General features: G+C 42.7%; 1 protein-coding gene across 1 annotated transcript in view; it reads left to right on the top strand.

Annotated features, from left to right (window-relative positions):
* The window catches only part of PLEKHH1 (pleckstrin homology, MyTH4 and FERM domain containing H1), a 70,660-nt gene extending 62,044 nt beyond the window's left edge, over positions 1 to 8,616 (top strand). The window contains exons 25-28 of the mRNA XM_077818715.1: positions 4,289 to 4,418; positions 7,257 to 7,343; positions 7,933 to 8,079; positions 8,422 to 8,616. Of these exons, the coding sequence (XP_077674841.1) occupies positions 4,289 to 4,418; positions 7,257 to 7,343; positions 7,933 to 8,079; positions 8,422 to 8,616 (559 nt within the window). The remainder of the gene's footprint in view (positions 1 to 4,288; positions 4,419 to 7,256; positions 7,344 to 7,932; positions 8,080 to 8,421) is intronic.
* The last annotated feature ends 4,601 nt before the right edge of the window (positions 8,617 to 13,217 follow it).

Below are 13,217 nucleotides of genomic sequence, written 5' to 3'. Positions count from 1 at the left end.
AAGGAACATTATTAAGGTTGCAAAGTCAAGCACTCAACAGTTAGAAAATACCAGAATTAAGGTTTTCTTAGTTCAGCCCCCTGGTGCATATGCATTATGATACAGTCGTCAGTTACATTATTGCATAATATTCCTCCCCACAGGATCCCTGCCTCGTTCAGTGTACAATCAATGAGCAGCTACTCAATATTTTATTTTCTCCACATTTTCAATGTGTGGCCCCAGGCCACATTTACTGCTCACTATTCAAACCCTGTTCCGAAGACAGAATTGTTAATTTCTTCCAAGGTGGACCGAGTTAAATGAAAGTGATTTAAATCAGGAAGCAGAAAATGTTGATTTAAATAGAGAATTTTAATCTTGTTTTGCATTTGTACTTCAGTTACTTTCCTAAAGAAAGGTTGATTCTGATAGGTTGATAACTATTCAAACATGTTGATTTGTAACTAAATATAGCCTTTACACTAAATGTGGTGATTCTTTTGCTAACCAGGATACAGCTATACACATTTATTTAAGCAACTACATAGCTTAACATACACTTATTCAGATTCTTAATTTTTACTTTATTATGTTAGAAAATGGGGAATTATGCATTTCTTATTTACTAAATTAGTTTTTATACTTGTGATTTGTGTCAAGTTGCTTTTGGATGGAAACTGAAATTCAATTAAATGCACAAAAACAGCATTTTAAAATCAGTTTGTTTTTATTAGTTAAATAATCTTAAATTGGCTGGATACAGAAGAAAAAAGTAAATTTATCAAATATGTTTTGCAATTAAAACCAACTAATTTATTAAACAAAGAAAGTATTGTCTGTAATTAGTGAATTGAACTGATTGTTGTTGGTCACATGTCCCTTAAAATTTTAGAATTAATAGATCTCATTCTCTCACAGTTAGATTTTATTCATAGATTGGAAGAGGAAAACAAGCTTTCCTGCTTTTTCCAACTTCCAGTCAGTTTCATAAGTTTCAGTGAAAGAGTCATTGAACTGAACTCATTGAACAAACTGAAATAAATGAAATATTCTTGCTGTACCTGCAGAAGGTTGTCAAAAACTGGGTTAGCACTTCAACAAACTGGTTCCAGGTGCTTTAGCTAGTGACTTGCACCAGGTCAGTAGATTTATGTTCTTTAAAATTTGACAGCAAACAGCTTAATATGTTTTTTAATTTAATATAAATTATTTTTATAGATTACAGTTCTTCAGGTCACCCTGGGATTTTATTCTCAGGGGATTTTTCCCATTTACCACTCAGTCTCCCACTGCTTCCCCTCTGAGGGGAATTTTGGCAGTCCACTGCACCTGCTTCCTGGAGTTTTCTAGCTCTGACTCACCAGGTCTCCCTTTCTCACTCAATCTCTCTTTCCCCAGGCCCAAATGCCTCTTTTAAACCTAACTGAAGTCAGCTGACCAGGCACAGGGACTCTTTGTGTTCTGTTTGTACAGCTCCGAGAACAGTGGGGTCCTGGTCCATGACAGGGGCTCCTAAGTGCTGCTATAATAATAAATAAAATAATAATAACAATTAATATTCACACAGGAACTCTGTGGAAGAGGCAGGAATAGAATCCAGTTGTCCAGGGCAACATTCACCTGCCTTAACTATGAGATCATCCTTTCTCTTCCTGCAATTCCCTGCCTCATTCACCATAGATCAGTAGTGGGCAACTTGGCCCATCAGGGTAATCCGCTGGCGGGTCACTAGATAGTTTGTTTACATTTGCACGGCTGCCCGCAGCTCCCAGTGGCCGTGGTTCACCGTTCCCAGCCAATGGGAGCTGCGGGAAGCAGCGCGGGCTGCAGGGACATGCTGGCCACTGCTTCCCGCAGCTCCCTTTGGCCAGGAACGGCAAACGGCAGCCACTGGGAGCTGCGGGCGGTCGCGCAAAGGTAAACAAACTCTCCGGCAGCCTGCCAGTGGATTACCCTGATGGCCTGCGTGTGGCCTGTGGGCTGCAGGTTGCCCACCACTGCCATAGATCTTCCAATTTCTGCAACAAAAGACACAGGAGTCCTACAGACATCAGCCTCCTTCACAACAAAATCCTGATCAATGCCCACAGCAGTTCCTTCCTCTGCACTGAAGGAGGCAGGGGTCCTGTGGAAAAAATACTGACATATAATTAAAGATTGTATCATATTGCATATGCACAAGAGGGCCAAATTAAGGTTGCACAGACAAACTTAATTCTGGCATCTCCTAACTTTTGATTGCTTGACTTTGCAACCTTAGTAATGTTCTTCTAATGTCGTTTTTTAATGTGTAATTTCCTAGGTTTTAAATAAACCAAAATGAATATACAGAAATTCCAGCATCATACTGACACCCACATGGTTCATCAGCAGGGTTGGAACCTTTAGGTCAACAGCACAGACCTCTGCCAGTGGAGCTAACGGAGTAACTGTTAGCAACAGTAGGTGTTATCCTACAGGACCAGCACTAGAGGAGACTGAGACACACCCTTTACCAGTGGTTATCACAGATATTTGCTGACAGCAGGGGAATGGTGAGACTCAGAATCTTTGGTTTCCATTCTAGCCTCTGGAAGGGAGTGTGCTCTAGTGGGCACGGACTTCAGCCTCTTCCCCCACAAGCTTGACTCCTTCTGCCTCATCCCTTCCAATCTGTCCCTAGTCCAGTCCTGTCTTTTCCTCACCCCGTCTCCTTGTCCCAGTCCTATCCTCCTTGCCTACCCTGTGCCAGTCTCTACTCCTCAGACTTCTCATCCCAGGCCCTGTCTCCTTGCACAGATGGATCTAGTTTCCCCCTCCAGGCTCACTCTTCAAGTCCCAATCTCCCCCTGACTCCCAATCTCAGTCTCCTTGCCCAGCCAGTCCCAGTTCCCACTCCCCCCTTTCCCTCCATCTGGCTCCCAGTTCCAGTCTCATCCCCTGCACAGTCCCGATCTCCACTTCCCCTCCCCCACTCATTGCCCCATTTACCGTCTCCCTGGTTCATCACAGTCTCTTTACCCAGACAGTCCTAGTTCTCTCCCTGCACTCCAACTACTTCTCAGATCTGTCTCTCCTCCCCCTGCTCTGTTCTTCCCCCAAACACTGGTTCCTAGTCCCACATTCCTTATCCAGCCAGTCAGAGTCCCCCCAGCTCCTTTTTCAATCTCAGTGTCCCCTCCCCAGCCAACTGGCTCCAAGTCATCTGATCCATTTCACTTACTGGATCCCAATCTCCCCCTAGCTCCTAGTCTTAGTCTCCTTGCCCAACAAGTTCCAGTTTCCCTTGCCTCTACCCAATCCCAGGCTCCTTGCTCAAATGCCCAGCCAGTCCCAGTCATCCTTCCTTTAGCCCCTAGTGTCACAGTTTATCTCCTTCCCTCTTCCCATCTCATCACACTCCTTGTCCCAATCAAATCCTTTCCTACCCCTCTGGCATGGCTTTTGTCCCCTCTATATTCAAATCTGACAGCTTCCTCCTCCACAGTGCCTGGGCGTCAGCAAGGGAGTCATTGAGAGCACAGGAGAAACAGTTTCCCTGCTCTCATTTCCAGTGCTCAGCTCCATCCTGGCTCAGAGCACCCTGAAACAGCAATTACAGGAACAGTCTGGTCCTGGCCTAGAGCATGCTCAGTGAGGATGGCACATGCACACTTTAGTCCCATATAGGAGCTGTGACGGTATAGAGCACACTCACTTTCTCTGTGAGGTTGGTGTATGTGCAGCCTAGTTGTACTTTGGAGCTGTGAGATACTCGAGCATGCTCACGGAGGATGAAATCTTCAGAGCGTTTAGTGACTAGAATTGAAGAAGTCTCTGAGCGTGTATTTATGACTTGACCAAATCTGGGTAGATTTTCATGGAGATGTGAAAAAGCAGAGCCTTAACAGGGAGGCTACTCCCCTGCCAAATTTCAAATCCCTGCTCCAAAACATGGGGTCACTGGAGCTTTAAAAAGAAAAGGTCACCAGATTTTTTTTAACCTGGACGAGATAATGTATTTTCCCCTAGCCTCCTTCTCCTAGATGACTGAACCATTTGGCTAAAATTTTCCAAAAAGATTCAGTCTGAGGCAGATGCCCAGCATGGAAAACTTCAGCTCAAATGGTTAAAGTCTGACAAACTTATGAACAACTGAATAAGATCTTATCCTAGGATGTCTTGGGCAACTTAAATAATAGGTGGTGCTAGCAGCTCTGCCTACAGTAGTTTAAAAGACGCTTCCAGCCCTTCAAGATGAAAAACACTGTATAAATGTAACATTATGTTTATAATAAGTTATTTGAAGACATGAGCAAATGTTATAATGTAATTTGGATTCCCACAGGCGGCTGGCTGACTGGCTGGCTACAAAGTGGATGATGCTGCAGGGATGCTCTCCACTAGAATGCATTAGAATTTATTTGACAGTGGCCCGGAAATGGCCTCTCTTTGGAGCCAAGGTATTTGCTGCGAAGGTAATCACAAGTGGCTTCTTGCTGGAGTACTTTGTTTCTTTACCCCCCAAGTTAAATTTGTTCAGCTCAGCTTCTATTACAGTCTTTGCTAAAAGAGCTCATACCTCATGGGGAACCCGTTCTCCCCACCTTTGGAAGTTATTTAGAGGTACAGCACTTTCCATACCGTTCCATCTGGCTGACCAAGCTGTATTTAGTTTCCCATCTGTTTAGATGGAATAGAGAAGACAAATATGTTTTAGAGACGCTAGGGGTTGCTAGAGTGCCACAAATTACACGCTGAAGATCTTAGGAGTCAGAACTTGTCTACCAAACTTAGTTTGTGGCAGGCTGGAGTGTAAATCTCCCCTCCACTAACCTACCAGGCACTAATTGTCTACATGAACCCTGCTGCGACACCATAAAAGTTCCTTAGCGCGTAGCAGCAGGGTCTACATGGACACTTAGTACGGAGCAGGCTCGTGCAGGGCAGATTTACATGCCAGCTTGCTGCAAACTGTGTGTTTGTGTAGACAAATCCTTATGGATCAATACTGTGCCTTTGATGACAAGAGCAAACATAGTTTAAAAAATAGTATTCCTTAAGTATTTACCAGAGGAGAAAAAAGAAAAAACCTCTGTAAATCATACCCTGTAGCTAGTGACATGTAAATGGAGAGAACCGATGTTTCAATTCTGTAGGTAACACTGTGCAACAATCCCTGTTCTCATGTGAGAAAGGCAAACAGTATTACTATCCCTACTGTACAAAGAGAGAAACTGAAGCACAGATTGGCTAAGTTCACTTTCCAAGAATCACATCAGTGGCACAGCCAGGAACAGCACCCAGGAGTCCTGGCTTCTAGCAGTTTGTTCTAACCTTTCAACCATCCTAAACTTAGAGACCTAGTCTACTACATCCTCCCATATTAAGGTATGTTTACACTGCAGTTGTCAGGTGTGATCGCTACATGCATAGTCATGCCTGAGCTAACTCAGATCAAGCTAACTTGCTAAAAATAGCAGTGAAGCTGCAGCAGCACAGCTGGCAGCATGGGCTAGGCACCCAAATTGGTACCCAGGGTACAAGGCAGGCTTATACTAGAATGGCTAGCTAGTGCTCCCACAGCTTCACTGTTATTTTTAGTGAGCTAGCTTGGGTATGTCTACATGTGCAGCAATCAGACCTGCCTGCAGTGTAGACATACCCTAAGGCCAGGTCTACACAGGAAAGTTATATTGGTATAGCCATGTCAGGAATGTGCAAAAAACCACAGCCCTGACTGACACAGCCATGCCAGCATGAAACCCTGTATATACATAGTGAGGTCAGTGGAAGAGGACTTCAGTCAATACAGTTAATTTTGTTCAGGGAGGTGATGTTCCTACACTGACAGAAAAACCCCATGCCAACCTACCATGCCAGTATAGTCATAGTGTAGACATGCTCTTAATTGCAGATAGTAGTTGTGATCCTTTGGTCTCTTGCTTTGCAATCAAAGTACTTGACTTTCTGAAATAAAATCTTAAAGTAAAAGTACTGCCCTTGTGTGCAGTTAAACTGGAAGTTTCCTTTGAGTTTAGAGATTATACAGGCTTCCTTAAATTCCGTGGCTGTCACCAGTAAAAGCAGGAAAGATCACAAGCATTTGGAGTCAGTGGGGTTGAAAAGCAGAAGATACAATAATTCCATCCAGAGTTTAAAGAACAATCTGTTTGACACCTTTCTGATAGTTACACTGCCAGAACTATGAATTAGCCATAACAATAACACAGCACAGAGTCCCATGACAAATTAGTGGCATTAGCCATAACAATAATGCACAACACAGTGTCTCCTGTGTTTACCAAACAATCTGAATTGTCTTTGATAAAACAGACTTCATTCTGATGAGATAAAAACCTTCACACATGAGCACAACTCATGTTAAATAATTAGCAGTTTTGAGTTGCTTAATTTAAAGCATAGAGTTTCCTTCTCAGGAAACTCTAGTCCCTGGATATCCTCAGTCCATGTCAAGGCTCAGTAACACATCTCACACAAAATAAATTCTAAACACCATTGTCCCTCTGGCTGGAATTCTCTGATGGACATAGATTTGCTACCTCCCCCAGGATTTCTGGCATGTTATAAATACTGTATACGGGAAATGACTGTGGAGGTACTGGATAGCTCAGGGGATTGCTAATAGGCTAGAGAGTTTTTCTCATCTAAATCACTGGCTCAGATATAGCCTTGTTTGACAGTGACCATTGCTTTCTGATGGCCTAGGTAAAATGCATTGGTAATCTGAGTCTAGTTCTTAGGATACCCCCACAACTGGCACTAATTGGCCTCTTGGCAATATCAGTCTAGGACACTGAGCTGCAGTAACCTGTTACTTGAGGACAGGACTGAAGCACACTGACAGAAGACTGTGTAGGGACACCTGCATTGCTGCTGCCCACAGTGTACCTGTTCTGTGGAAGAACAAAGGATGTCAGCCTCAGACCCCATGGTGATGGAAGCAACACAAGAACCTGAATAGACTATGACTGTCAAACTGGCATCTTGGACCAGCATTACATTCAGTTTTCAGTATGCTGACTTAGTTTAATTTTTAAGAGAAAAAACATTTTAAAACCATGGAGATGAACTATTCTCATGAACAAGATTATATCAGTCACTGGGATCAGTTCTACAAGATATGCAATGATGAAGTAGCTATTGCAAGTTAAATAAATTCAGTCAGGCTAGCTAATGTACAGGAATCTCAGTTCCCTGCTAGCTTGTCCTCAATACCCAAGAAATATGGTGGAAATTTCTTATTTTTGCGCTGCTGTATAAATACCTGTATAAATTATTTATTATTTCCCCAGCCTGTCCTTCCTTCTCCCTTGGAAGATTGTCCAGTTTGGATAGCTGTGAATGAAGATGGCATTAGCATACTGGATTACAACACTATGGTATGGTGAAGTATGTTGATTGAGAAAAATAACTTCATCCCTGCAGAAGTACATTCCCACAATCTTGACTCATAGAGTAAAATCCTGGCCACACTAAAATCAATGGTAAACTTCTATTGACTTCAAATGGGACCAGGATTTGACACACAGAAGTTAGAGATGGAAAAGGTTTTCTGTATTTGAACCATGCATAAAGATACAGGGTCATTACTGCTGAGTCAGAGTGGCAGATGCAATTTGTTAATTCCAACCAGGCTATTAAAACGGTTGGACTATCTCTCTCAGAGGCAGCTAGGCACCGGGCTTGCAGGGAAATCTTAGGAACAGCCTAATACGGGGATCAAGCTTAGGCTGAGATGTTTCTTTGTTATCTGAATTACCAATAAAGCTAAATCCCAAACAGGGGCGTAAATTTGGACTATTAACAGTATGTCTACATTCTGTTCAGTGCAGCAGAGCTGCTTACAGCTGTTTTCATTACTGGGAATCTGATGTTGCCTAAGCAAATAACAAGAGTACTCTTTGGGGAAACTTTTTTTCTTTTAAAAGAATCTAGTTGCCGATTGAACTTTCTCTCCATTGTCTGCAGCACTTAAGGCTATCTTATGCATACCCGTCTGTGCTGACCTTTGGAGGCTGTCGGGATGACTTCATGATTGTAGTCAGTCAGGGGAAGGATAGGAGTTCTGGGAAAAACAGCACTGAAAAACTACTTTTCAGAATGGCAGCTCCAAAGGTGGGTATAAGACAAACACCAAAATAGGTCCCTTCCACCTGGCAGCAGAAAAACTGTGTATTAAAACCTGCTAGGCCTTTGGTGTATTTCCAAAGGAATTGTTCCTTTCCTTTCTGCACTAACCCTCCTGTGCTTTCAACCTGGGAAGCCCCTTATGGGTGTGGGCCTCAAACTGATTGATCCATTCAACCCAGCCCTAAATGTATTCGCTCAGCCCTAAATAGAGCAACTCAGCTTTCAGACATTGCCATACTCAGCAATTTCTCTGCACATGGGTGCTGGAAACCAAAGTGCATTTTCCCTCTAACTGATCTACCGTTAATCATTTTCTTTCTCCCACAGATTGTTGAGGTGACTCTTCTAATTGCCAGCTATATTAACTACTGTGCACTGACTCCCCTCCTGTCTCCTGCACCTCCTTCTCTGAACATCATCTCGCCTTTGAGCACAATGCCAACTAAAAAGCTCTGGGAAACTCAAAGCCAGTGTTTCTTTCCTTCCATGCCCCGTACTACCAAGGGGCCTACACTGCTCTGAGTGCTTGTTCTCAGTGCCTTTGGGCTTTAGTGGTTTTGGGTTTTTTTGCAAGCTGCCCAATTTTGAGTTGAGGACTGCCGTGATTTTGCTGTTTATGTATCCTGTTTTAATGCAGACTCCAGTTCTCTCTCCTTAGTGTGGTATGAAGTATGTTTAGAGGTAATATCCTTTCTTTTCTAAAGACTAGATTTTGGGGTCTGTCCACATTTCCTCTCTCTGCTACATGCTATCCTAAACATTGTGGCTAAGGTCATCTTCCCTTCTTGCTGCTCCAATCACGTCACTCCCTCTGAATCTCTTCACTAGCTTTTGCACTCCTTCCATCGTAGGGTTGTCAATTTTGGTTGGACATGTTCTTGGAGTTTTTATCACACGATGTAAGCTTTACTTTAATTAAAGATTAATCTTTAATTCCTTGAGACTCCAGGACAATCCTGGAGGGTTGGCAACCCTACTTCCACGTCATGTTCAAGCTGCTCTTATAAGTGTGCCCCTTCCCATTCTGGGCTTTGCACCTTGTCTCAGGTCACCATCCCCTATGCCTAGAAACTGTCTCCCACTTCTTGCGCTCCTCGTGAGCTCTCTTGTATCCTTAACACATCCCTTTTCAGTAGCTTTTCACCATTCGTCTCCTGACAAATCCTGTATGTCCACTTCACTTTTGAATCATTAACTTACCTGTCCTTCACCTGAATTAGACTGTAAGCAACTTGGGCAATGGACTTTGACTTTTGTGTGTTTCAAGCATAATACACAGTGATGAGAACTGTGGTATGAGCCTTCTGCAAGGATACTTCATAATGAATATGGCCAGTATGACAAGTTTTATATTCCTGGATCAGAAAATACATGCACCAAAACAGGACAAATACCAGAGTGTAAAGAGTAATATAATGGAGTTTTACGGTGACCCTATCATGTAGTTTAGGTACAACATTAACCCTATGCTCTGGTGGTGAATGTCCTCCATGTTCCAAAGACTTTCCAGTGGTGTTTAAATTCACTATTGCCAACCCCAAAACAAGTTAAAATAACCAGTCTTTCTGTATGACCTACAATATTTTGTACTGTGCTGCTGAATATGCATGCAAACCAAGACTACAAGTGAACTTAACCCCACAGCTGTGCTGACACATCAATGTGATTGGTGCTCAGATTCAAAAGCTGATGCAGTCCTGAGCCTGTATTGACCTGTAGTCTAAGAAAGACATAGAAAGGGAAAAAATAAAGTTGACTAGATGAAAGGACGCTAAGCTGACAAGCAAAGAAATGTCACAGTCTGTCTTTGAAGAGAGCATATTATAGAGAAAAGGGAGAGTACAGGAGGAGAGTTTAATACTACTTTAAAAACAAAGGCCAGGGCAATTTTGCTTTAGTAAAATTAGGGCAGAAATGTGGCAACATCTCTGCATTCTGAGAACTTAGTAAAGAGTGAATAGGACTGGAACAGATGTCTGACGATGTCCTTACTCCTGCAGGACTGAGGTACCATGGAATGCCAGGCTGGTCTATATAATGGACAAAAAGCTAGGTCTCCACCACAGGGCTGTATTTATCATGCCCAGTCCCCTGCCAGACACATGCTTTCAAAGAATCTTGGTGTTCACCACTATATTATATGTATTTCAGGATGTGTTCACTACTGTATAACATTACTGCACGTGATCTCTACGAATTGGGATGGCAAGGCAAATGAGTTTTGTATTTATAATGTCTTCCAGCAACTGCTGTAGTTTTTAGAAATAGCTAGACCACACTAATTTCATAGGTGCAGTTACTTCCAAATCCCAGCTTCCACCATACCATTAGGGCAAGGGAAAGTGGCTAGCAAATATATTCCCAAATACTGTCCTTCAGGCCTTCCTAACTAGTGGTGTTTCACCAGTCCCAAAGGGACTCTGTCAAAGTCGGAAGGGCCAAAATGTGAAATTTTTTGTAGAGGTTTCACATAGGTTTTTTTAAATTATTCTTCAAAGACACACAAATCTACCTAGCTAGGTTTTTATGCTGTGCTCATCAATCTTCTAGCTTTCTAAAAAGCTTTAAAAAAATTTAAATTGTCATCTCCCCAGCACCCACGAACAACCTATAACAAACTATGTGCTCTGCCTAGCTGACATGGGCACTGCACCAAAAGAATCCAGTCCCCATGAGCTGTTCTACGGTAACAAACCAGTTCTTCCAGCCCAGCATTCAGAATGAGCAAACTGTTTTGTTATTGTCAATGTGCTTAATTTCGTGCCCATCAGCAACCCTGCAAACTACAAGCAACCTTACAACAACAAGCCAGTGTATACAACGAGGACATTACAGAAAGAAAACAGGTTTCAATTTCAAGCTTCCAATGACTAATTAGGCACAAATAGTGAAGAGCATGGAACTGGGAAAATTATCTTGTATGATTCTAAGCAATTTCTTGACAGAATCCTTTTAGGGCTCTAAAATATAGAAAGGCTGGTGGGCTGGTGAAAGTTAATGTGCCAGAAACAGCAAGTCTGAAGCTGATAAATCCTGGAGACCTGATTTACATATACTGTAATTTACCGAGTTCTCACATGTTCGGGGACTTTCCCATCACACTATTGAGATGAGCTGTGGGTTTTCTGAGTCAAAGAATAATTTTGACAAAGTTTTGATTTTTAGCCTTTTAAAAGTTGCAGATATAGTCAAAAAAGTGACTACATATCTTGACATTGTGGTCTCTGGTATTTATTCTCTCTCTAATCCCAGTACAAATGTGCCAATTTGAGTCAAATGGTGTTTTTTTTTCCAATTGCCTGCACTGCAATCCTCCCCTGGGATATGAGAATCCAGCTGGCCTTCTGCCTCTTACGTTATCACCAGCAACAAAGATTCCTCAGTCCGAATTGAGCTGTTACTTGTGTTAATGATGCACAAAGCCCTACGGGAGTAACACTTGTTACATTAACGATTTGACTCATACACAGGAAGCAGAGAAATTGAGTAAGAAGCGGGCCATTTTTACTGTCATTTTTCTGACCATAACTGCACTTTAAACTCTACAGCATGGCATGTTGTTCCTTTAGGCATTAGATCTTGTGAGCATTCATCAATACTTGAGCATTTCAGGGAACACCCCCACTTTGATGAATGCCACCATATACCTCTTATTTATAGCTTACCTGACTTCAGAAAACTGTGTAGCTAGCTTAACTATTTTTTTGATTGCTGGGTAGAGAATTTAATTTTTTATTTTCGTCAACACTCTTGGCAATGACTGGACATTTTCTAAAGTGTAGAATGAGATACTGAATAACAGAAGCCTAACTGCTGTGCTGTATGTAAAAGGATAACTGTGAGATACTGTGAGGTTTTTTGTTCTTAATAAAATGCAGTTGTCAGTGACTCAAGCTGTGTTTGTTTCATTATATCATAATCAGCATTTCAGCAGCAGTTTAATGTCAAATTGTGACAATCTTTTAGAAGACAAAACCAGCCTGGATGTAAGTAGGCATGTTAAAAAGATGGCCGTATTTCCCTTGCCTTCTGGGCATGCACCTGCTTCAACTTTCCCTTTCCGACCCACTGTTTCTCTCTGGTGGGCCTCCAGCTCTCAGTGCTTGGGGTCACTGAGGTGACTTAGGCCTCCAGGTAAGCCACAAGAACTCCACCCCTTCTGGCATTAAAAAACAACTTTCCAGCATTCCTCAGACTAGGTAGTTCTTCCTGTTCACTCAGTGGGCACCCTCACAGGGCCACATAGTATCTTCACCCATAGGTCCTCTTCTACCATCTTCCTGGGCTCAACAGTCTATTTGCCTTGCTGGCACAGAACCATAGACAGAAGGCTTCCTCCCACTGTCACTGAAAGTCCCAGCCTGGACCCCCTAATTGAGCATCAACTCTCTTCAACATCCCTCTGCACTATCCTGCCCAGGCTACTTCCTTCTGGCAATGCCCCTCCTCAGGGTCTTTCTCTATCCTGTCCCTAGATCTCTCGCATGTCTTTTCCCAGCTCTGTTCTACCCGGTGACCTGGCTGTCTCCTGAAGCCTACAACCAAGGAGAAACCACCCCACCTCATACCTTCATTCCCCTCACTCACTGAACGACAGTCCCTACTCACAGGATCTCAAACAATCCCTCCTGGAAACTACACCTCCCATGGCTTCCCACTCTTAAAAGGCCAAACCTAAATTATGCCTGGGCTCACAGCACCCGCTCTTAAAGGATGCAACTTCATTGAGTTCAGTGGAGTCCAACCAGCTTATACCAGGACAAGATTTAGCTCTTAAAGTCTGTACAACTCCAGGTATGACTTCAGTAATTAAGACATGAATTAAAGCATGGGTGAGAAACTGAAGCACAGAAAGGTTAAATGACTTAACCAAGGCCACCCAGAAGTCAGTGGCAGAACCCAGAGCTCTTGCCTTATGTACTAACATGTAATAGGAAGGCATTTCTTTCTAAAGTGTAAATTTAACATTTTCAGAGTCACTGCCATCTTAGCCGCTGGAGCACTGCATACTGACACACCTAGCTCCATTTTTATGCAAATTATGTGTGAGCCATAGGCTCCTGATGAGCTGCTGACTTGTCCTTTAGGTAGGCAAAGGTTTAGCTGCCCAGGTTATATTATTA

This window comes from Eretmochelys imbricata, chromosome 6 (assembly GCF_965152235.1).
Source record: "Eretmochelys imbricata isolate rEreImb1 chromosome 6, rEreImb1.hap1, whole genome shotgun sequence".
NCBI lineage: Eukaryota > Metazoa > Chordata > Testudines > Cheloniidae > Eretmochelys > Eretmochelys imbricata.
The sequence above is the reverse complement of the archived record's forward strand: the minus strand, read 5'-3'. Positions and strand labels throughout refer to the sequence as shown.